This window comes from Pelophylax lessonae, assembly GCF_965119305.1.
Source record: "Pelophylax lessonae genome assembly, chromosome: 13".
Classification (NCBI taxonomy): domain Eukaryota; kingdom Metazoa; phylum Chordata; class Amphibia; order Anura; family Ranidae; genus Pelophylax; species Pelophylax lessonae.
The window spans coordinates 170,362,011-170,387,558 of record NC_138780.1 but is presented as its reverse complement, the minus strand read 5'-3'; the positions used below and the strand labels follow the sequence as shown (position 1 = coordinate 170,387,558).

The 25,548-nt window shown below is 43.9% G+C and overlaps 1 protein-coding gene across 1 annotated transcript in view; it reads left to right on the top strand.

The window, feature by feature from the left end:
• Positions 1-25,548, top strand: part of SETD3 (SET domain containing 3, actin N3(tau)-histidine methyltransferase) — a 108,232-nt gene that overhangs the window by 10,802 nt on the left and 71,882 nt on the right. Inside the window, exons 3-5 of the mRNA XM_082275230.1 lie at positions 1,567-1,718; positions 6,960-7,032; positions 10,336-10,592. Coding sequence (XP_082131356.1) covers positions 1,567-1,718; positions 6,960-7,032; positions 10,336-10,592 — 482 coding nt within the window. The remainder of the gene's footprint in view (positions 1-1,566; positions 1,719-6,959; positions 7,033-10,335; positions 10,593-25,548) is intronic.

The following is a 25,548-nucleotide window of genomic DNA, read 5'->3' as shown; positions in this document are numbered from 1 at the left end:
CCACTGTGCCCAATCATTCTTGCTTCCTTTGCCATATTGTTTGCCTGCTGGAGCCCCGAGTCTAATCCCTGTGTAAGTTTTGTGTTAGAGCTTGCATGGGGTTAACGTTTTTCTTTCTGTCCCCGTGGGTGTTTGGGCCTAGCAATTGGCCGCTCAGGCCTAAGCACTGCATCATGGGAGTAGAGGGAGAAGACCAGATGTATCCCCATACATGGAGGCACTGGGTATTTCTGAAAACTAAGATGAAATGAGCGAGTGTGATGGGGGTAGCAAAGAAGGTGGTTGTGAGGAAACCTGTCATTTTGTACTAAATGAGCAATGTGTCAGGTTCCTTTTTTTTTTTTTTTTTTTTTAACCACTTCCCACAAACCGACGTACCTTTACATCGGCTTGAAGAAGTGGTTGTACTGGGGTAATGCTAGCAGCTAGAGACATCACCCCGGTACTGTTTTTAGAGCTGGAGATCGGCTTTCTGACGATGACCGCTCGGCCATTATTGCAAGGAGTGGGAAGGGACCTCCCCCCCCCCCCCCCCAAACGGCCTTCCACTGCTCTGCCCGGGTCTCCCATCCCACCGAACAGATTCGGCTTCGATCGGTTCTCCGATGAAGTAACCTGGAAGCGACATATCTTCCGGTTCACTGAGGCTGGCAATGGCGCCGATTCGAAAAAAGAAAAAAAAAAATGACCATATTTAAAAACGCAGATTTTAGCGTTTTTGAATACTTTTAAGTGCAAAGGAGGGATTTGGTGTCTTTTAGACCCCTGATCCCTCCATAAAGAGTACCCGTCACTGCCTATTACTGTCACCTGTCACTGCCTATTACTGTCACAAGGGATGTTTACATTCCTTGTGACAGCAATTAAAGTGATTCGATTTATTTATTTTTTTACTGTTCCTTAAAAAAAAAAAAAAAAAATAGGAAAAAACATTTCTTTTAAAGCTCCCCTGTCCCTGTGTGCTCGCGCACCAAAGAAAACGCATATGTAAGTCACGCCTGCAAATGTATACGGTGTATAAATCACACATGTGAGGTATCGTCGGAGCGAGAGCAGTAATTCTAGCAAAAGACATTCTCTGTGAACTGCTAACCGTTCAACATTTTTAAAGCGTCGCCTATGGAGATTTTTAAGTACCGTAGTTTGCCACCATTCCACGAGTGTGCGCAATTTTAAACCATAACATGTTGGGTATCTATTTACTTAGCGTGACATCATCTTTCACAATATACAAAATAAATCTAGCTAACTTTACTGTTTTTAGTTTTCTTTTTAAAATTCAGTGAAGTGTATTTTTTTTTTTAATTGTATTTGAAAGACCGCAGCGCAAATTCGGTGTGGCATAAAGTATTTCTCCAGAGTCTTTGCTAAAAAAATAAATATAATGTTTGGGGATTCTAAGTAATTTTCTAGGAAAAAAATAGTCATTTTAACTTGTAAACAACGTATCAGAAATAGGCTTGGTCCTTAAGTGGTTAATACAGGTTTAACTTACCTGCTAGTAATGCCTTTTTGTTTTTTGTTTTTTTTCTTTTTCCTTGAAAAATTTCTTTTGACATTTTGTAGTAGGCTTGTCCGTAGTGTTTGACGGGAACAGAGAAGATTATTTCGCTGAACTTATTGAGTGGGCAAGAACAAACGAGGCATCAACTGAAGGTTTTGAACTTGTAGAGTTTCCTAATGAAGGCTTTGGGCTGAAGGCTACAAGAGAGATAAAGGTGTGTTTTGGAATAATATAAATACATGACCTGGACACAGGTCAACTGCAGGTCACATTTTACCTGTGTATTAATTTTGAATGAACTGATCTCAAATGCAAGCGTAATGCACCTGAACACATTTGCCTGTTGACACAAGCCCATAGATGGATTTATAATAGCCAGTGCATACTGTCAGTATAGCTCATTGCGTAGCCAAAAAACTGGTCAGTGTGACCCAAAATCCAGATTTAAGTTGTAGTTTTTGCTGCACATTAGAAGAGGAAAAAAAATTGCTGATTGGTTATTTTATACCACTGGTGGGTCACAAGAAACTTTTGGTGGTCCCCATGGGTTTCGCTGCAAGTCAATACTGTCAGCGCGCATTGGCACCCGATGCCTCCTCTGTAGTTCTGGCTCCTGTGACCTCGGAGGGAGGCACTGGGAGTAGTGCAGAGAGCGGAAGGGGACTTCCAATGGCTGCACTGATCACAGACTGGGAGGGATCCATATCTGAATAAGGAGGTGAGAGCCAATGATGAGTCTGTGTAAGGCAGCAGTGTGATACAGAGAGCCTGAGCTTTGTGTGTGTATAAGTCAGCAGTGTAATCTGGGGGGGGGGGTGGCAGAGAGCCGGAGTATTGTTTGTAAAAGGCAGCAGTGTGATCCGGGGGATGGCAGAGAGCCCGAGCTATGTGTGTAAAAGGCAGCAGTGTGATCCTGGGGGGGTTGACAGAGAGCTGGAGCCTTGTGTGTACATGACAGCAAGGTGATCTGGGGGGGGTGGCAGAGCGCTGGATCATTGTGTGTGTGTATAAGGCAGCAGTGTGATCCGTTGGGTGGCAGAGCGCTGGAGCATTGTGTGTGTGTGTATAAGGCAGCAGTGTGATCCGTTGGGTGGCAGAGCGCTGGATCATTGTGTGGATCATTGTGTGTGTATAAGGCAGCAGTATGATGGGGGGGGGGTGGCAGAGCGCTGGATCATTGTGTGTGTGTGTGTGTGTGTGTGTGTGTGTGTGTGTGTGTGTGTGTATAAGGCAGCAGTGTGATCCGTTGGGTGGCAGAGCGCTGGAGCATTGTGTGTGTATAAGGCAGCGGTGTGATCCGGGGGGTGGCAGAGAGCTGGAGCATTGTGTGTATAAGGCAGCAGTGTGATCCGGGAGGTGGCAGAGAGCTGGAGAATTGTGTGTATAAGGCAGCAGTGTGATACAGGGGGAGGGGGGCAAAGAGCCAGAGCATTGTGTGTATAAGGCAAGTGAAATTCATGGTAGTGGTCCACGGGATTCAAAATTGCGAAGCCTAATTTGGTTTGTCAAGCTGTAGAAAAGAACAGTGTTTTAATCTACAGTGTACATCAGACCTGGGCAAACTGCAGCCCCAGGGTCACATCCCACCCTTTGGCTGTCCCCATCCAGCCCTGAAGGCTTCCACTGTCAGGATGCCTCCTTGAGCCTTTCAGCCTCACTCATTGAGGAAGCTAATAGGCTCAGAGAGGCATGCTGACAGATGTCTGTGGGGAGACCTGCAGGAACTGGAAGGAGAGAGCCTGATGAGCTGAAGTACAGCAGGGAAGCTAGATTCTGGTGAAAAAAGCATTGCCTGTCCCTAGGAGATCTCCTGCCACTCTGTTACAAGGCCAAGTTCTTCCTGTGTTCTGCAAACCACAGGAGCCATGCACCCGTTCTTCAAGTCAGGATCTGCAGAAATCCCCGCTGTACTGATCTCAGACTCTCACCTTCCAGTCACAGTGCTTTTCAGATCGCTTCCTCACCGCCTGATTTACCCTTTAATGCTGCACTGTCATCACGTGCATTGCCCATAGTTGCGGCACAGCCCCATTGAACTCAAAGGGCAAGTTTTTCAAAATTCTGCACTCCATGTTAAAAATGGCGTGGCCGCGGTATGTGATCAGCCCCATCTGGCTGTTAATTTACAGTTTGGTTGGCTAGCAAGGGGGTGGTAAAACTGCGACTCAGCTGCCCATTTTTACCACAATGTAATTTATAGACCCTAGAGAGCCATGTACAATACGCTTTTCCGTGTGTACTAGGCCCCACTGCAGACTTTTGGGTTGCAGTGTTTAATGAATATAGCTATATCCTTACGGCTCATCATTGCTGTTTAATATTTTATTAGACTTTGTATATTACCAAAGCATTTCCAGTAAGCTTATGATTTGTTGGAACTTGTTGTTTTTTATTTGCATGCACATGGTGTTCCTGCTGGGCCTCCAGATCACTTTGACATGATTTGTATTCGGTGCTAAAAAAAAATCTAGATTGAGTCCTGTCTTTAGTAAATGGAGTCAGCAGGTAGCTTGTGTAAATTAATGGGTTACTCGGTAATAGAATGCCAAGCTTCAGCATCTGTAATATTATCAGCAAACCGAATCACAGGATGAATTTCTACCAGTGTTATGAAGCACAGGTTTCAATTAACTGAACAGAGGTTGGTAGTTTTATGTAAGTGATGTTCTAAGAACACATCTTTTTTTTTTTTTCATTGGTTTCAATACAAAAATGTGTTTGCAGGAAATTAGTTTCCAGTATTTAGCATGTTACCCAGAAAAAGCCAGAAGATACCAGCAGATATGCTATATGGCAAAAGTCTGTGGACACCTGACAATCGCATCTAATATGAACTTGTTTGATATCCTGTTCCTAAACCATGGGCATTTCAGTGATTAAAAATAAAATAATAAAAAAAAAAAAAAAAGCTCTACTTACCTGCTCTATGCACAGCGCAGCCCTGATCCTCTTCTTTTTAAGTCCCCTACCAGCAGTCCTTGCTCCTGTCCCCTGCAGAGTGCCCCTAATATAAATTCTCTTGCTATGGGGGCACTTGAGCAGACTTGCTCCTGAGCCACACTCTGTGTGTCCATTCATAAACAAAGTGTGGCTCGTGCCCTGCCCCCCACTCTCTCCTCATTTGTTCGCTGGCTATGATTGACAGCAGCAGGAGCCAATGTCTACTGAGCCAATGAGGAGAGAGAGAGACCTGGGAGAGCCACTGCTCTCATGCACATCGCTGGATCGAGATGGGGCTCAGGCAAGTATAACTGCTTTCCGACCACTTCACGTATGAGTACAGCGGCAGTGCGGCTCTGCTGTGCAGGATCACATACCTAGTACAAAGGAAAAAGGAAGAATATAACTGCGCTAACTAATAGAAAACAGCCGCAACTTATATTGTGACAAGCAAAGGTAAATATGTAAAGGGCTATGTTGCGCTAATATGTACTGAATCGACAAATGATCATCAGATAAAGCACAATAATTGATAAATAGTCCACAATGATAACAAATCTGTATCCAAATGGTAGACACAGTCCAAATTCCAGTGTCAGATGAATAAACCAATGTTCATATCTCCTTACCAGAAAGCGGAATAGAGTTCGCCCAAAAACTCAAATGAAGTAGATTCAACCAGCCTCCAATCGATATGCTTGGATAATCCTCACATCAACAGGTGGTAATCATATATGGGAGAAAAATTGAAATTCCATAGCATAATACTGTTAGATATTCATGAATCGCCCTGCGAAGTGCACACCGTCACCAGAAGGCAGATAGTTGAAAGCACCAGCACCCTTAGGTCCCAAATGCTTACTAGATGGCAAATTGTAAGTGATATATATGGAATAGAAGTGACACACAAAGACCTCTCCCGACACCACTGCCTCTTACCGGATTCCAGTAGGTTCAGGCCAAACAATCCGTCATGCGGTCCTCGGAGCCAATAACTCTAAAAGGATCACTCCAAAACAGGATAGGGTTCACCCACAAACACAGATGGAATAGAGTCGACCAGCCTCAGATGAATGTGCTCAGGTTCGCCTCACATCAGTCAATGGTAGTCATATAAGGGAAAAAGTAGACTCCATAGCATAATACTGTTAATGCTTAAAGGTCACCCTGAGAGGTGCACACCATCACCAGAGTCAAATCCCCAGACAGAGCACCAACACCCCTATGACCTAAATGCTTACCAGATGGATTAAGCTTTAAGTGAAAAAAAGGGAAGAATGTAACACACAGAGGACCTCTCCCAACACCACTACCGCTTACCAGACTGCAATGGGTTAACAGCCACACTCTCCAAAAGCCGATCCTTAGAGCAGGTGTCACTGGAAAGATTACTCCTGAACTGGCTCGATCATATCCCCAATATAGTGTGAATGGAAAACAAAGGCACTACATAGTGCATTACCACAACACTTTATTGGAAAACAAATAGACAGTAACTTACAGAAATGTAGATATAATAAAGCGAGGATAAGGCAAGCCGCCGGCCGGTCGGCTCCTCCGCCCGTCCTATCCAATAGCGTCCACACAAGCAGGTGACGTCAGCACGCCGCGACTGACGCACGTTTCGTCAAATGTGACGTTTTCAAGGTACGGGCGGCGCGCTGACGCCACCGCTTATGTACAGAAGATACACACCCCATGTGACCATCCCGAGCGGCCCAAACCGCCATATGATCCAGCACTGCTGAGTAGGGGGCATAATTAGTCACAGCAAATGCCGATCAGCGGGTTCCGGCCAATGATTAACCGCCGGCTCCCTCTGAACGGCGAGGAACAAGACAGGACAGATCATGTCAATGTAAACAATACAAAGCTCTGTGGTGTCAGCGGGTATGTGCTGTTTTTTTCCCCTGCTAAGCAGGGAATAAAAACCAGCACATCCCTTAGTGAAAGCACCTCACAGTGAATGCACCAAGCATTGTTTGGCACACATTTAACCCTTTGATTGTCCTAGATGTTTAAGCCCTTCCCAGCCAGTGTCAATAGTATAGCGACGGTGTATATTTTTATCACTGTATTAGTGTTACTGGTTCCCACAAGGTGTCAGTTGGCGTCAGACTGCCCACCATACTATCACAGTCCCAACTCCATCAGTCAACAATCTTGTACCAGAACCTGAGGGCATTTATTACGATCACATTTTGAAAGATTTTTTTGCTTCTATGGAGACAAAAGTCAAATGTAGTTCTAAAAACCTTTATGGAAATATCCACTAAATAAATTAAATGATCCAAGTCTTGTTTTGGAGTATGATGGGGATTTCTGTTTAATGCCAACTTTCCCAAAGGGGCTTTCACAAGTTCACAAGCAGATTGGCACCGAGTGGTGTGAAACCTTTCGTACTGAATGCTTGCTTCTTGGTTCAGGATTAGTGACAGGTTTTCATAAAATATATTGAGGCTGATTAATTAAAACTGGTCCATTTACTGATCAAAATCTTTTTCTTCCCATTCAGGCTGAAGAGCTATTCCTCTGGGTACCAAGGAAGTTATTAATGACTGTGGAATCTGCTAAGAATTCAGTGCTGGGTAAGGACCTAATCAGCAAGGGAAGGCCAGGCACAGGATTGATGTTTGGCCTTCGCATCATTCTTCTAGAGTGGGGGTGTTGAACTCCATTTCACCGCGTGCTGCATCAGCATTATGGTCAACCTCAAAGGGCTGGTTTTATTTGTAAGACTAGATGTCCAGAGCATCCCCACCCCCACCCCTTATATCAGATGTCAAGAGCCCCCCCCCCCCCAATCAGAAGTCAGCAGTCCCCCACCCTCTCTTAAATCACAGTGCACCCCCCTTACTAGGTGCTGCTGCTGGGGATAGAGATGGGAAGCAGAAAGTGTAGGGTCTGGAGGATGACCAGAGGGGGGCTGGAGTCTGCTGAATGCTGTGACCAGGGGAGGCGGAGAGGAGGGGGTGCTGCAGATGCATAGAGAGGTGCAGGATCTATAAGGTGGAGTTCTGTCATCCTCTGTTGTCAACTGCTGAGATGGGGTTGGCAGAGACCAGCCTTTCTGCAGCTGCACAGAGAAGCGCAGGATCTGGCAGAGGAATTCTGTCTTCCTTTCTGCTGCTGATTGCTGAAGCAAGGTGGGGCAGTGACTAGGGGGTGCAGCAGTTGCAAGAGAGGTGTGAGGGCCACATGAAAGGGCCTGGTGGGCCAGGTTCGGCTTTCCGGCCTTGATTTTGACACGTGTTCTAGAGCATATAGTCATAACTAGGAATGGTGGAAACCAGTTACTTTACTGCTGTTGCATTGCTGACAAATGTTTAAAATGATAAACAAATTAAACTGTCGGGCATTAAACATTACTATTAATGCAAAAGTTCTGGCATCTTGTGGCGATGCAAGTACAAGTGCTAAATATATATATAGTTCTCTGTGGAGCTCCTGGGTTTCATATTGCATATAGGGGTTCACACAGGGCCTTGACACTTGCCCAGAGCTTCTGTGGCCTGTACAGGCTCTGGGATTGGATCTCAGATTGGTTGGGCCTAAAGAGGAACTAAACACTCCCAATCAACATTAACTACTTTCCCACTGGGGAGTTTTCCCTTCACTTCCTCTCATAAAGATACAAGAGGAAGTAACATGAAATATTTTTAAATTGAGGGAATATCCATTCCCAACGAGTTGTCTCTGAACAAAGGTCCAAATTTAAATATTTCCCCACATCTCTTGCTCTGGTGACAGCTGTAAAAACCAAGATTGTCACGTTGACAGACATTGTTTTGAGAATCCTTTGTTGTGTTTTTTCCTGAACAAAGGTTCTTTAGGGATAGTAAATAAAACCTACCGTATATACTCGAGTATAAGCCGAGTTTTTCAGAACATTTTTTTTGTGCTGAAAATGTCCCCCACGGCTTATACTCGAGTCATAAAAAAAAAAATGTCCCTGACCAGCCTGATGTGCTCCTGAAGCGCCTTAGATTTAAAAATGGTGCCACCAGACGCCAACATGTCACCGTGCATACGCCGCCGATTGGCAAAGGCCGTACACGTGCAGCTATTCCCGGGAATAGCCGAACGTATACGAGCTGTCCTAAACGGCGGGCGGCGCCATTTTTAAATCTAAAGCGCCTCAGGAACAGGTGAGACTCCTCCACAGCCGCACTGCCTGCCATTATGCGGGGCTGCAGGCATACTACAAGAGATGCAGTGCTGCGGGCATGGTACACCTATAGTATGCCCGCAGCACTGCATCTCCTGTAGTATGCCCGCAGCCCTGCATTCTCTTGTACTATGCCCGCAGCCCTGCATTCTCCTGTACCATTAACATGCCCACATCCCTGCATTCCCCTGTACCATTCCAATGCCCACAGCCCTGCATTCTCCTGTACCATGCCTGCAGCCCTGCATTTTCCTGTACCATGCCCACAGCCCCTGTTTTGGGTCTTGTGGTGGTTCAGTTGGGTCCAGTAGCTGCTGCATTTCCCACCCTAGGCTTATACTCGAGCCAATCATTTTTCCCATTTTTTTATGGTAAAATTAGGGGCCTCGGCTTATATTCGGGTCAGCTTATACTCGAGTATATATGGTATATAAGGGAGGCAGGCTCAGCCGGTGTTGCAGTGTATAATAGGGACACTCAGTAAATGTCAAACTAGGTTTGTCCTGTACTTTTATTCCGTAAGGCAGCAAACCAACAAAGCATCAGTGTGGAAGGGGTTTGTACAGCAGGCCCATAGCACAAAACAAACTTCTGCTCGTCCGAACCACTAACTAAACTCAGGTCAGTTCCTGACTAACCGGGTATTGGCCTAAATTGATGAAGAAATTTAGATATTTACATTTTTTTTTATTGGATGTGTTTTATAGCATATTTTTTTCACAATTGTTGCTCCTTTTTTTGTTTATAGCGCAAAAAATAAAAAACGCAGAGGTAATCCAGTACCGCCAAAAGAAATCTCCTATTTGTAGGAAAAAAAGGACATACATTTTTTTTTGGCTACAGCGTCGCCTGACTGCGCAATTGTCAGTTAAAGCAACGCAGTGCAGTATCGTAAAAAATGGCCTGGTCATTCGGGGGGTAAAACCTTCCGGGGCTGAAGTAGTTAAACCATCTTCTGTTGAACAGACAGTGGTACGCACAGGGCTGCTAAGGCAGTACAGCCGGTGTTCCTGCTCGGCAGGTGCCCAGGCCTACCTTTTTGAACTTCTGGGGCCCGGGCCCCATACAGGAGGGCTAGCTGTACTGCCTTATCAACGGCCATGTGTGTACCACTGTCTGTTGAACAGAAGATCGCCTAATGGCTGACTTCTTTCGAGCGGTCATGTTGGTTCGAACCAGCATTTGATCAGCATTCACAGCCAATGACTTTGAGCTCTAATCTGTGTATTCTGATGGGGGAATACAATGGGAACAGCAGGAGAGATCCCTGCATCAATAAGGCTCGTGTTGATGCAAGGATCTGTCAGTTTTTGTTTGGAAAAAAAAAAAAAACTGTACGGGTATACCCAGTTTATAATGATGTCTGGCTACCAGGTAAGATGTGGACCTATACAGTAAATGGAGGCATATTCCCGCCCAAAGCTTGACAAAGCCTCCAGGTTCCAGGGCGAAGACCAGGACTTAAGATCTGAGAATACAAAAAGTTTGCTCACTCCATATCGGACACAAACTCTGTAGCCCTATACCATGTGTAGATGGGAAAGCTAGGTGACGCATACACACCACCTACAGTCCTGCCAGCCAGTATCTCACAATGGTAAAAGAAACCGCTAAAATGAAAGTATCCCAAGACCATTATTAATAAAAAGGTAACAATGTGATGTACTCCTTATAATAAAATGGGAGCTGAATGTGAAGTGTAAATCTGCTCGTCTTTCTTTAGGATCCCTGTACTCCCAGGACAGGATTTTGCAAGCAATGGGGAACATCACCCTCGCCTTCCATTTGCTCTGCGAGAGAGCAGATCCCGGTTCCTTTTGGCTGCCGTACATAAAGACCCTCCCCAGCAACTATGACACTCCTCTGTATTTTGAGGAGGATGAAGTTCGCTACCTGCAGTCTACACAAGCCATACATGATGTATATAGCCAGTACAAGAACACCGCACGGCAGTATGCCTATTTCTACAAAGTAATTCAGGTATGTGTATGAGATAGCCAGCCAGTTTCATTCAGAGGTGCACATACCCACTATAGTGAAAACATTTTTATTTTGATAATTTATTTCAGTTAATTCATGTAATCATATTGTTTAATTTATAATAATTTAGTACGGTTTAAGAATTCCTTTATTTTATGTAATATAAAGTTTATGTATATATACAAATGTACTTTCTGAATAGTATAATGTGTAACTTCCTCTCTTCAAAGATTGCATTCATATATCCAGTGTAGATCTCGGTAGTAGATGTGTGTCCCCCTTACCTTCTATAATCCTTTTATTCACACTAGTGCGTTGATCTGTGTTTTATGTTCAATATTTTTTATTAAGGTTTATCAAAATGAACAAGCAGGATAAGAAGTATTTGCCATACATTATGCTTTAGAAAGTAGAATCAAATGAGTGGATACGAGTGACCTAACAAAAGTATCAAACTTAAGTGAACAGCGGGATCCGATCCATGTATTACCTATAAAGTAAACGGAATTGTCCAGCACCCCCAGCCACCCTACCCGGGATCAAAATATGTCATGGGGTGCAGAACAATATACCCTGCCCAAACATTATTTGTGAGAAATTATATACAGACAAATAATAAAAGTGGATAGGGTTACTGCAGAATTTCCAAAGGTGAATGAAAAAGGAAAATTTTGAAAGTTTTGATTGTGGTGATATCTAGGGCGTGTTGAGAACGTTTTGTTGAAACCATTCAAGCCACAGAGACCCATTCGCTTGTGTCGCGGACAGGTGTCCTTCAGCGGAGGCAAATATACGTTCGTAGGAATCATGGGTGTGCACCAGGGAAATCACTTTTGCTTCTGTCTGGGATATCTGGGGATTTCCAGTTACAAACAATTGCTTATCTGGCTGCTAGGAGGATATGGGAGGCAATACATCTTATATGGGGGTGAAAATTATCTAGACCTATGCCTAGCAATGCAAGTGCAGGAGAGGGTTTCGTAATCTACTTTAGTCACTTCAGAGATTAGTTGGAAGATGATCCTCCAAAAGGTGGGTACCCTGGTGCATTCCCAAAGGATGTGATACTTTGTTTCTGTAGCCCCACAGTTTCTCCAGCATAGGAACGTGATGGTTTTATCAAATTTATGGATCAAAGACGGGATACCATACCAGCGGAGTATGAATTTATGTACCAGTTTGTGGAGGTTGGAGGAGTGGAATGCATTGAGGTTGAGTTTTAGGGCAACTAACCATTGGGAATCACTAAAAGATTTGGACATTGTTGCCGGGGTTGCGGACCTGGCGGCATTCACCCGACCGCTGATTACTGGACTACACACACCTGAGCGGCTCTCTCTCTTTGGGAACTTCCACTAAACGATTGGCCTATGTCTTCTTCCCACTTTAGCATAGGGGGTTAAACTTTTTTTAAAGGAGGTTTTGTCCTGTGTGAGGTTGTAAAATAGGGTGATTCCTTTGTAGTGGGTGTAATTTCCTGATAGGTAATTCCAGACTCATGCGTGCATGGATACCCGGAGGTGGGGGTTAGGCAGTTTGTCACTTGTGTAAATTTGTAATAATCTGCTGATGGAAGTGCCAATTGTAAGGTTGAGGAGATTCTTGTAGTAGAGGTCAGAGACATATAGTAGGCCCTTGTCCTGCCACTTTTTCAGAGATAAGTTAGGAATAGTTAGGGAGAGTGTTTCAATTAGTACTGGGATGGTACGTGGCTTTTCCCCTTTAGGAGCATGTAAGAGAAGGTCAGTGAAAGCCTTTATTGTGGCCTTAATGCTTTGGGAGAGATCCCTGTGTAGTGAGTTTACTTTGGGTGCGCTTAGTAGCCAATTGCTCAGAAGGTGGCCAGGGACTTGTAAGGATTCAATTTCATGCCATAAGCAGGTGCGATTGGCTGTGAACCAGGTTTCAAGTTGTGCTAGGAGGGAAGCTGTATAGTAGTCCTTAATAATTGGGAACCCTATGCCTCCCACTGATCTTTGTTTCATGAGGTTGGCCCGTGGGCATCTAGCCCTTCTTTGCTGCCAAACAAATTTTGCCAAGAGTGGTTTGTATGGAAGTAAATGACATGGGGATTGGGATGGGAATTGACTTAAACAGATAAATCAGTTGGGGTAGAAGAAGCATTTTAAATGCTGCTAACCAGTCTTACCAGGAGAGAAAAGGTTTACATATCTGTTCTAGATCCTTGGGGAGATTGCTTAGGAAGGGGGTAAAGTTGGCTTTAAACAAAGATGATACCGAGGTTGTTGGGTCAACCCCCTAGGTAGGAGATGGAGGTTTTAGCCCATGGATAGGGGAATTTTACTTTGGAGCATAGATTGCAGGACCTGTGGTAACCCTAAGGGCAGGATGAGTGACTTGGTGTCTTTTTACTTTGTACTAGGATATATCCCTGTATTCAGACAATATGCTAGGGAGGAATCAGGGTTAGATAACATGAATATAACGTCATCTGCAAACCGGTTAATTTTATGCTCCTTTGAGCCTATGGTGAAACCAGTAATATCAGATTGAGTTCTAATTTTTTCTGCAAGGGGTTTCATTGTGAGATTGAAGATTAGGGGGGAGGGTGGACACCCTTGCCTTGTGCCGTTGGTTATTGAAAAAGGTTTGGATAGCATAGAAGAACAGTATACATGAGCTGAGGGGTGGGAGTATAATGCCAAAATCGCTGTGAGAATGTGGCCCTGGAAGTCGAATTTCTGAAGAGCCATAGTTAAATATTGCCAGTTGACTCTGTCAGGTGCCTTTTTTGCATCCAAAGAAAGGAGCAGCGAAGGCATTCCTTGGCGTTCGGCACGATGAATGGTGTTGATCACCATTTGACCTGCCTGGTCTGGATGGATGAGGGATGGTAGTAGGTAAATTAGCCTGTTTGCGATGACTTTGGCATATAATTTTATGTTGTGGTTTAGGAACGAGATAGGGTGAAAATTTTGAGGAAACTTGGATTCCTTACCTGGCTTAGGCAGTGTAACAATCGTCTGTAGAGAATGAGGCAGAGGAAGCAGCAGTATTGAACAGAGGGGTAAGATGGTCAACGAGGGTGGTTTTAAACTTTTTGTAGTACCCCCCCACAAATCCATCGGGGCCTGGGGATTTATTGTTGGGTAGTGCGTCGATTGCAGCCCCAATCTCCTCGGCAGTGAAGGGAGCATTGAGGACTTCCAATTGATTGGAAGTCAGGCTGGGGAGGTGAGCTGAGTCTAAGAAGGAGGAAATGGAGGAAGTAGCAGGCTGGGGCGTTGTGGTATCCTTTTTTTAAGTTGTAGAATGAGTCATAGTAGGTACTAAAGGCATCCGCTATGTCCTGTAGGTTAAGCAACTTCTCTTTTAGTAAATGGGAGGTGTAGATATGGAATGTGGATTTTAGTGCAGTGCCCTATTGATCAGATTGAAGAAAAATTGTGTTTAGATGCCACAGATGGTCTGGGGGAGAGCTTGGACAATCTTCTATATTAATATTTATCGGAGAATGGTGATAGGAAGGATGGAGGAGTCCGATACTTTCTGAAGAGTCCATTGATCCACGAAGTTTGGGGCATAGGCGTTGACAACGGTGTATGTGTTGCTATTTATAGAGCAGCGAAGAATGAGGAAACGTCCTTCGTTGTCTTTGATGCATTTATGTAGTTGGAAAGCAAGAGAGTTGCTGTTGGTCACAAAGGACCGCCTTTTTCTTTGCTGGAGCGTTGGCAGTGAAAATCTTGTTGATGATCTTGTTGGAACATCTTTGTGGGTTGGAGGCATGAAAGTGGGTCTCCTGTGCACAGAGAATGTTGCATTTCGGCTGAGTTTCTAGCTTCCATAACGAAGCTGTTTTTGCTAGATGGTTAAGATACTTGGTGTTGAGGGATAGAATTTTGAAGGTCATGGTAAATGAGATGTGTATAGGGAGGTAAGATGCAATGAAGCCAGAAGTTTTAAGGTGTTGGGAAAATAGCTGGAGGAGGTCACCACAATAATGAGAACAGGGCTGCAGTAGAGGTGATACTGTGAGCAATCTGAAACTTTAAATGGTAGATAATAAATCAGTCCACCGTTTTCCACTTGGGGGAAAAAGAATTGATGAGGGGTAAGGTAGATCTGGATCCAAAGAGAACAGTAGCTAAAAGGGAGAAAAGTGGTGCAATAAACAAAAATAGAAGGAAGGAAAAAAAAAAAAAGGGCACGACACACTTCCTGGGTAACGGCACCATTGAGCCAAAAACTTCCAAAAGGCTGAGTGCATCTACTCATCGGGTGGGGTATTGGCATTCCAGGTTACGCCAAGGCAAGTGCTAGCGAGGTTTAAACCTACGAGAACGTTGTGGGAGCAGATGCTTCTGGCAAGTACCATCTGACCTCTGTTCCATTGGGTAGAGGAGGAGGACTCAGGGATAATGTCCCAGCGTTGTAAGATACGTAGACCCTCTTGGATAGCTGACAGTAAGTGCTTGGTACCGTTATGTGTGATTACGATTTTAGCTGGAGCAGCCCATTGGTATGCGATGTGGTGGTTACGCAGAGCCTTGGTAATTGCGTTGAGTTGTCTGCGACAGCTCCGCAAAGAACTGTATTTGTAAGGGTCAGGCAAGGTGCCCATAGATCTTGCTTTCTGCATAAGTTGTTCTTTAATATAGTAAAAATGGATGTGAAGTATGACATCCCTAGGAACTGATACGGATAGAAAGGGGGGTTTGGGGAGTCTATATGAATACGATCTATGATCATTTCATTGTTTTTACATCTGGCAATAGGGCTTTAAACAAGCCTTTAGCATATGTGGAAAGGTCATGAGCCTACATAGATTCCGGGACACCACAAATTTTTTAATTGTTGAGGCGGGACCTATCCTCGATATCCGCCAGTTTGTCTTTGATCCACTGATGTTCTTCAGCATGTGCGTCGACAAGATCGTTAATGGTGGAGGTAATGGCTCCCATATTTCTTTCTACATGGGACATCTCTAGGGTGGTGACAGAATGGTTGAATTTCTGAAATGGAGTTAGCATATCTGCTTGAAGGGAGCTCCTCAGAGACCTGAGCATTTCTTTTAGCGTATTGTCCATAACAGGTTCTCCCATAGTGGGATAGGACGCTATGGGATCTGGCCAAGAACCCTGGGGTTCCTGAGTGGCAGGCTGCATATTTAGCTCGTGGAGCTCTAGGCCTGGGGAGTCTAGCCTGATTCTGGCTTTAGCCGGACTGCCAGCTGTTGGGTTACCCGGTGTAGATGGTAGTGGGCTGCTGAAATCCTGCTGTAGCGGGTCGGCAGGTGGAGAAGAGCCCTGTGAAGGCGGAGAGCCTAAGAGAGCAGCTGGGCCATGTGTCAGTGAGTCGACCATGGTGCCATCTTGGTGGTGCTGCTCAGCTGACTGATACATAAAATATGTCCATTTTCTTGGACATCTGTCCTCCTTTCTTTTCATGGACATGCTGCCGTGCAAGGGACAGAGTGTGGGTAGGATTTGGGTGGCTTACCGAGGCTCGGAGGAGCTGTCGGACGCTGAAATCCCCGCCTGATGAGAGGAGCCTGTAGCTTAGGTGTCCATACTGTCCGTGTGCCTGCCACGCCACCTTGATCTGTATTCTAGCGCAGCTGTAAAACACAGGTCACGCAAGGACACCTAAAAAAACAATTGTGTCCTGTTCACACCACAAAGATGTGTTGACCTGCGTTGCATTAACATGCAACATGTATGCATTTTAGCATAACACAGGTCAATGCAATGCAGCGCAAGTAGAGGGGGAAAAAAAATTGCTTTTAGGACTTTTTTTTTTTTTTTGTCCCTCACAAGCCTAATCATAAATTCACCCTAATGCCCCGTACACACGCGTCGATAGTTGGCCGTGAATTTTCGGCCAACGTCCGATCGGCCAATTTTCGGCTTGTTAGTATGATGCTTTCGACAACCGACTCCGACTTTTCGGGCGAATAAAATCTGGTGTGCATACTATAAAATTTTTGTTGGCCGTTAACACATCGGCCGATTTTTCCATCAGTCAGTACAGATTTCGGCAGACAAAAATCTGATGAGCAAGACTGGGCATGCTCAGAGAAGGAAAAGCACACGGAAAGTAAACCAGCGCATGACATCACTTCTGAAGTAGATTTTTTTTGGCCGAGACAATTCGTGTGCAGTCTAGGCACATTCCAACCAACAAAACACAACTCTGGACAAAAGTCGGACGATCGGTCGGCCGATAATCGTTGCGTGTGTACGAGGCATAACTCTGAGCCCAAAACTAACCTTGCCCTGACTCTAACATCACCCTAACCCTGACTCTAACCTGACCCTGACTTTGACCAGCCAGTGCTATCACAATGATTAGGGTCGTGGTGGTTCCTGTTTACACAAAACTTCTCAGAATACAAATTTGTCTTTCCTCGTCACACTTCTTCTCTACACACAGGATGTGATGTCAAAGGAAATCCTGTGCAGTGCACTAAAACACAAGTCAAAATGCGACTATAATGCATGGAAATGTACATGCATTTTCAATGCATTTTAGCGCAAGTCATTGTGAACTCACCCTAAATCGAAGGGAAAAAAAATGTAATTTACTGCAGCCTACCGGTTAATCATTCCGGCAGACACAAAGTAAGCAGACAGTAAGCCCAACAAACTCAATGTCTTTCAGGGGCCCAGTAATAATTACTGGTTTTAGTATAATATTATTCATAAATAAGGAAAGGTTTATATAAAACACCAGTTTACCAGGTGACCTGCCCTTAGATGTGGTGTCTGCATTAGTTTACTTTTTGCAGGCTAAGAACATTTTCTGCAAAGAGAGTAGATCCTGTTAATCCTGCCAGATATCCAGCATCCTTGTAACTTTGTATACTGAATTGAAATCCTTCACAGTGTTATCAGCCCCAGTTCTTTTACGTGAACTCTACAACATAACCTTCCATTGTAATGGAGACGAAGTTAGATGGAGGTGTTCATAGTCCAAATCAGCCTAGGGTGACAACACTGCTTTTCTGTAGGTATAATACAGTGAGTAAACGTTGTCATCCTAGGACAGGGGGAGTTTTACTGGTGAGATCACCAAGTGATTAGGGAAAAAAAGAAACGTAGGTCGCCACCAAAAATTTGAGGTCTGTAAGGTGCAATACATTGCAATTTTGTTGTTTGGATTTAGATGCGCTGTTAGTGCCGGTTCACACTGGTACGACTTGTCAGGCGACTTGGTCAGCCTGACAAGTCGTGCACCGTCGTGGTCCATTGTGTGGTACAGGAACGGTTCTAATAGGAGCGACACAAGTCGCTCCGACTTAGAAAAAGGTTCCTGTACTACTTCGGGGCGACCTGGAGCGACTTGCATAGACATTAATTTTATGAAGTCCGTGCAAGTCGCGGCACACGCGACTTCACAGGTCGCCCCCGAAGTCGCGCCGCTTCAGTGTGAACCGGCACTAAGGGTTCATTCAGAAGATTTTTTTTAAGCTGCAATGATTAGCAAAGTTCAATGAGGGCTCATCGTAAGGACACGTTCTATGTGGGAAAAATTGGGGGACTTCTCAGCTGCTGATGTGTGGATCGCAGAGAATGGTCTCTCCACCCTGTGTATGGACACTGTCTCAAGTTTAGGGACACCTGATGTAGACCTTCTGATGTCCAGGTTCAACAATAACACTGGACAGAACCTGGAATCCTGGGCCCTTTGCAGTGACTACCCTTGTGACTGCATGGGATCTTGCCTAAGTATACTGTGGGATGAGTTTTGTTATTCCATCAGTCTGGTTTGGACAAGTCCCTGGCCTTGAGGACCATTAAGGGTTGGACCTCTCTCCCTTTCCCTATTCAGTCCACTGTACTTATTATACCCCACAGAAGTTGTATTTATGGAGGAAGAGCAGCATCTCCTGATTGTCCCAGATGTCTGAGTGACACAGGTTTAGCCCATATGCTTTGGAGGTGTCCAAAGTTATTCGATATTGGACCTCTATATTTTAAACAATTAAGACTTACATGCACTTCACCTTCCAATAGACCCATAAATTGCATGTGTACGTTTTGGTTCACACCTATGCATTTTTGCAGGCTGTGTTTGCGCGGTCACGGCAGCCTATTCAAATAAATGGGCTGCTGTGCCTGCGTTTATGCAAAAAACAAAAAGGTGCATGCACCTTTTCAAAAATGCAGCTGCATTAAAATCACATGGTCTTTTTGACCATGCGATTCCCTGTGGTTCTCGCACACGCACTTCAATTTTACATGTGCGAGGGTGCCATTTAGAATGGATGGCAGCCCCGCTCGTTTTTACAGAGCAGTGCATTTTCACTGCAGGTGGTTGCAGCCACACACAACAAGTGTGAACCTAGCCCTAAAGCATTTGTTACCCCAACACTTCATATTCCTGATATGTGCCTGCTGTACCATGTACTTGTATGAGATTCTGGAAGAATCATTATCTCAAATGTTGAGCACGATTAGCGATTTTTCCGCATTTACGATGCGTGTTTTATAGCTCGTGTGACTCAAACGCTAAAAGGGTGCGTTTTTTTTTTTTTTTTTTTTTTTACCCTCATTTTCAATGCATTTCAATGGGAAAGTGTGTTTTCTGGTGCTTTTTTGTAACTGACCAAATATGCAGCTTTTAGGATTTTTAATCCTGCAACAGAAGCGCAGCCGACCAGTGTGAAGACATACATAAAATTTAAAGGAATGCATTTTTCTCGATATTTTCTTGTGCTTTTTTTGAATGCAAAAGCGCTTCAAAAACTATTAATTAAAAAGTTTAATACAATTCTATATCTAAAAAAAAAATGTATATATAATTTATTTATTTATTTATTTTTTTTTAAATTGTCCATTTCGGTTTCAGTTTTCAGGCAAGTGCATTCTGAATTTTACGTTTTGGTCCAGAATTTATATTTCGGTGCACTGCTACTATTGATTATACATTACATTTGCTCTTTCTGGCCCGCAAATTAGTGGCCCAGAAATGGTCCTCTCCCATTTCTCCTCTAAAAGCTGACATAGCACAGAGGGTGCTCAGATAAATTTTACAAATGATGGTATCCTTGGTTGGACACTGGTGTTTCATACACTTCTGTCGCTTCTGCTACTTAATTTAGTATTGCTTTTCCATTACTTATTGTACAGACACTTTGTGTTTATCGGGTTATTCCTAGTTTGTTTTAATTTCCTCATTACCTATTTGGAGTATTGTGCTTATATTGCATTCTTATGTTTACTGTATTGCTTTATTGTGGTCTGTATATGGAAAGAACTGTACCTTTTCTCTTAATTTTAATCTTATTTTTTTTCTTGTTGTTGTGGGTGTGTCTTGAAAAACAAAAACTTAATTAAAATCGCTTCATTTTATTAAAAAAAAGGTTGGATCCCGACCTTGGCGATGCTTTTCCACAGACCTATTGCTTCTCACTCCTTGGCGAGAGCCCTTGTCCTGGAAGTGGCTCACATAGTGCCACCTGTATGCTGTCCGAGGACTAATGCGTTTTTTTTGGGGATCTGTTAGCCATTGTTTGCTGTGTTACCTGCCTCTTCTGGGATTACTTTTGGATAATGTATGATAAAGAAAACAGGCATTTTAACCTAACTGTTAAAGTGGAAGTAAAGGGAAACCTAACTAACTCTAAACCTATTCCCACCCACATTCTAAGCCTAATCTATCTAGCCCTGTAAAGAAAAGATCGCTCTACTTACCTATTCTGAAGTTGCTCTGGTCGGGTCTCCAGCGGCGCCCTCTGTAGGGCCACACGGTTTGAATCGTTATCGGGCAGGCTGAATGCACCAAGTTGACCGATTTGATCAACTTGGGTACAACCAGCCTGCCAGATTCTTTTGCGATTATCACTAGCGGCTGCTATAGCTGCTAGAGGTAATCACGGTCTTCAATGGCCCGACAGGAGGGATTTCCCTGTCAGCACTGTTTGTGTTGATAGGGGTGTAACGGATCAACTGGCACCCCGACTGGGTACTTGAGTTGACGGATGCTCCTAGTTCTTCCCGAGGGCTCCAAGCACTCCACCAGACTCCATAACAACCTCAGACCCCACAAACCGCCGCAGCTTTGTTGGGGTCTCACTGTCTCCTACCCACCCTTGACCTACGAAAAGGCTCCAGGTTCCAGTGGGTGAACCTCTTTCCCCAGAGGTGAAGCAGGAACACGCTCTTACAAGAGCTTAGTGATTATTTAAGGGAGTATGAAGAGCATAGCAATCCCTTGTAGCAGATTCCCCCAATAAGAGACAGAACTCTAGACTGAGAGTGAAGTAGAACTCTTTATTGAACAGTCACACAGCATTTATATACAGCATGGACCTCCCCCTCCTGATCATACACAGGTCAGAGGTTGCCTGATTACATTATCATATGCAGATAAAATTGTATACTAATTATCTAGCCATCTGGACAGAATAATGTGAGGTCATTTAACATTTAATAGAACAGGCAGACTTAACACAATACACATTATCTCAGTACACAAACAATAGGGAAAGCCTGTCTGACATTGAAGTTCAATACACATTAGCACAAGTGTAAATACAGACCCCATTTGAAGCAATCCAAACCATTAAGTATTTGTCTTTCACCCCCAGTGATGGTTAATACCGTCCCAAGAGGAATCAAGCAAATTTCTTTCCTGCAACCTCCATGTATGGTCAGCCTTACTATGGGGCTTCCATTGTCGGCTGCCTCTCCTACGCACTGAAGCTGCCACTGACAGCTCTTTACTGGGACCGGAGCGGCTGTAGAATAGGCAAATATAGCGATCTTTTCTTTACAGTGTTAGATAAGTCAGGCTTAGAATGTGGGTGGGAGTAGGTTTAGATTTTGTTAGTTTTTGCCTTTACTTCCACTTTAATCCCGCTTTGCCTATGCTCGTTCCTTTATGCTTGCTAATAAAAGTGAGACATGCTGGGAATGGGAGGGGTTATGCAGGGTTAGGTTTCCGCTTTATCTGCAAGTGACAAAAATTGCCAAATAGGCCAGAAGGGGAAGAGGTGGGACTTTGAGTGATGCCAAAAATCATGTAATCAATAGGAACAATGTTAAATAACAAGGTTATAAATTTATTAACATGAGTTTGTCATTGAGTCCCACTTTGTGGGGATGTTTTAACTCATGTTAATAAATTTATAAACTTTTTGTTTAACATTGTTCCTATTGATTACATGATATTTGACATCACTCAAAGTCCCACCTCTTCCCCTTCTGACCTATTTGGCAATTTTTGTCTATCTATCAGGGACGGGTGCCTCCTTTTTTTCTAATTGATATGGCCAACAAGTTAGATGGTTGCGAATATTTATCTGCAAGTGTCTGATAATCTGGAGGTGGAGCATATCCCAATAATAGCCAATAATGTGTCCTGTGAATTAGTGAAGAAAAGGTTTTTACAGGGAAGTCAAAATCCAATAATTTTGACCCTTGATATGTTCTGTACAGAAAAATAAAAAATTGAAAGCATATGTCAATGTGCACGTTTTTTCTGTACATTTGTGCCTTGTGGTATGTATGAGCCCTTGACGTAAACTTCCTGCAACTGTCATGTTCAGGCCAGGGTCGCTTCAGAATTCTCTGCCTATAGGCTCCTGAGATGTAAATCTGCTCTGATTCAGGCCAATGCAAAAATCCAGGCCTTTCCTGATCTGTCCTCTGTTCGTGTGTGTGTGTGTGTGTGTGTGTGTGTGTGTGTGTGTGTGTGTGTGTGTGTGTGTGTGTGTGTGTGTGTGTGTGATGCTGCCTGTATCTTATACACAAGGCTTTATCTGGGCCCCTCTGCTTTTATTGCACCGGATAAGGTGGGTGTGAAGCGCCAAGTTTCAATGAATCCTAGGGAGAAGGCCGGCAGCCTTGAGGGTTAGATTGTTCTGCTTCTCATAAACTGTGTGTCTGGCCTCTGCTTCTTCTCATGGGCTTGCCCATAAATGGCTGTGTTCTAAGAGGAGAGTGTCCCAACTCGGCTCGGCCGCCAGACTCCACGGATAGGGAGAAAAACACACATTTTATGTCTTGCAGCTGCCATTTCCAGCCAGGCCGTGTCCCCGTGTGATGAAAAGAAACAGGTGTGAAACATGTTAGGAATAGATCTTGCAACCTCTTAGGCAAACAACCTCACTGACCGCAATGCTCACAATTACATCTTTGGAAGTCGAGATACAAGGAGAAAATCGTCATTAGGCTTCTTTTAAAGTGCCGGTACACTTCTGCATTTCCAGACAACTGGTGGAAGACAGCCTGCAGTTTTGGAGAAGATTCTTTTTAGTTGCAGTTTTGAGGACAATTCCTAATAAAAAATGTATACCGTATTTTCCGGCGTATAAGACGACCCCCCTAATTTTCAAGTTAAAACATAGGTTTTGGGCTATACTCGCCGTCTAAGACTATACCCCTTCCGAAGCAAGGCAACAAAAACATCAGATTTCTCATAGATCTCCAACTTACCCCAAGTACTGTAATACATGTAATCTCTCATAATATCTCCAAGCTACCCTAAGTATTACCAGTAGATGTAATTTCAAGACGCTGGCTGTGTGGGAATCCTGTACCGGTATACCGGATGTACCGTAGCTTCGGCTACATACAGTATACCGTGCTGAGCCAATCACAGTGAGCAATGTATTCTATTATTGAATGCAAAGCCTGCTCGGATTGGCAGAGTCAGAGAGGCGGGCTAATGTTACTCCGCCAATCCGAGCAGGCTTTGCATTCAATAATAGAAAACATCGCTCTCCCTGATTGGCTCAGCGCGTTACACTGTTTGTAGCCGAAGCTACGGTACATACAGTATACCGGTACAGGATTCCCAGACAGCCAGTGTCTTGAGAGATTACATCTACCGGTAATACTTATACTTAGGTTACCTTGGAGATATTATACTCGGCGTATAAGACGACCCCCCATTTTTGGGGGATTTTTTTGAGGTTCAAAAGTAGTTTTATACGCCAGAAAATACAGTAATATTTTCCATTTTCAGCCAGCAGGTGGCACTCTAATGCTGTTTGAAGGAACTTTTTGCAGCTGTGTGATAAAAATAGACTTGAGTGCAGTAGTAAACACAAAAGGGTAGAATGTCCCATTTATAGAAATAATTTTAGGCTCAGTTCACATCTTTGCAGTTTGCGTTTGATCTGTTCCTGCATTGATTTGTGTTTGTGCATTTTTATGCTTTTTTTTTTTTTTTTTGGCCAACTTATTGTTTGGCAGATTGAAAAAATGCAAATCGTAGCAAAAACGCACTACATGCTTTTCCGTAGAAGTCTATTGAAAAAAACAAAAAAACAAAAAAAAAGCACAGTTTTCCTTTTAAAAAAGTCCCGGACTCTTTCCAAAAACAGGTGAAAAAAGCATAGATATAAACGTGTCCCATAGGACACACGTCTGCAAAATGCACCAAAAAAAGGCATAGGTGTGTGAACCAGGCCTTACAGATCAATATTTTCCACCTCTGCTAGTAGAGAGGACAATGTGGGGGAGATTTACTAAAACTGGTGCATTCACAATCTGGTGCAGCTGTGCATAGTAACCAATCAGCTTTAAGGTTTTAAGCATCATGCACACTGGACGTTAAAAAAACACCAGTAGCTTTTGAAGTGAGTTTTTCAGGGTTTTTTTTTTTTTTTTTTTTTCGCGTATTTGCATTGGCGTTTTTTAGCTTTTTTTTTTAGCATTTTATGGCATTAGCATTTTTTGGCGTTTTTAAGCTAAAAATCACCTCTCTACTATTATAGAAACTTTGACTTTCCCGCAATGCTTGCCAGAATTGCATCGCATGGGTGTTCACACCCATGCAATAAGATGTGGGGGGGGGGGGGGGGGAAGAAGGGTCCTACAACATTTTGGTGCAAATGTGATGCAATTTGAGCCATATATTTTGTATGGCTCAAATTGCATCGCACAGACATCACGTGTGATGTGCACAGGAATGTGGTGCGTTTTTTGGTGCAAATCACATGCGGTGTTCAGCATGCATCAGTGTGAACCCAGGCTATGTTCCATCAACGACACCATGAAACAGAACTCGGGCTTAAAAAAGCAATGGAATAAAAACCTCAAATGCCAGATAGCAGCGTTTTTTTTTGCGTTTATCAGCGTTTATTGACGTTGGAGCATTTTTACAGCTGAAAAACGCCACTCAAAACCCACTTGTTTTTGGGGGTTTTTTTACAGCCAGAAAATGTCCCTGCCAATAACTGCTAACAGCCTGTGTGTGCATGGAGACATAGGATAACCTGCTGGGGAATTTACTGGCTGTAGAAAAAAAACGTCTGACGCCAAAAATAGCCGCTGTAAAACATCCTGTTTGCATGAGGCCTAAGGCTCGGGTCACACGGGCAGCTTCAAAGTCACTCTACTCTGAAGCTGCTCCGTGCAGTGCGACCTCAGCGTGGCTTGCAAGCGACTTCTCTAAGTCCCGGTTCACACTGGGGCAACTTCTCAGGCGACTTAGCCGCCTGACAAGTCGCGCTTCATTCAGTGCAATGGAACCGTTCTAATTGGAGCAACTCAAGTCACTCTGACTTGGAAAAAGGTTCCTGCTCTACTTTTGGGGCAACTTGCATTGACTTCTATTAGAGAAGACGTAAGCAAGCCCCGCTGAAGTCGCTCTGCACGGGGCGGCTTCAAAGTCAGGCGACTTTGAAGCCACCCTAGTGTGAACCGGGACTTATAGAAGTCAATGTAAGTCGCCCCCAAAGTAGTGCAGGAACCTTTTTCTAAGTCGGAGCGACTTGAGTTGCTCCAATTAGAATGGTTCCATTGTACTGAATGGAGAGCAAATTGTCAGGCGACTAAGACAAGTTGCCCCAGTGTGAACCGGGATTTATTGTCAAAACCTAATTGAACAAGCTGAAGTTAGAAGCTGATTGGTTACTATGCACAGCTGCACCAGATTCTGAATGCACCAGTTTTAGTAAATCTCCCCCACATTGTCCTCTCTACTAGCAGAGGTGGAAAATATTGATCTGTAAAATTTCTATAAATGGGACATTTTATAA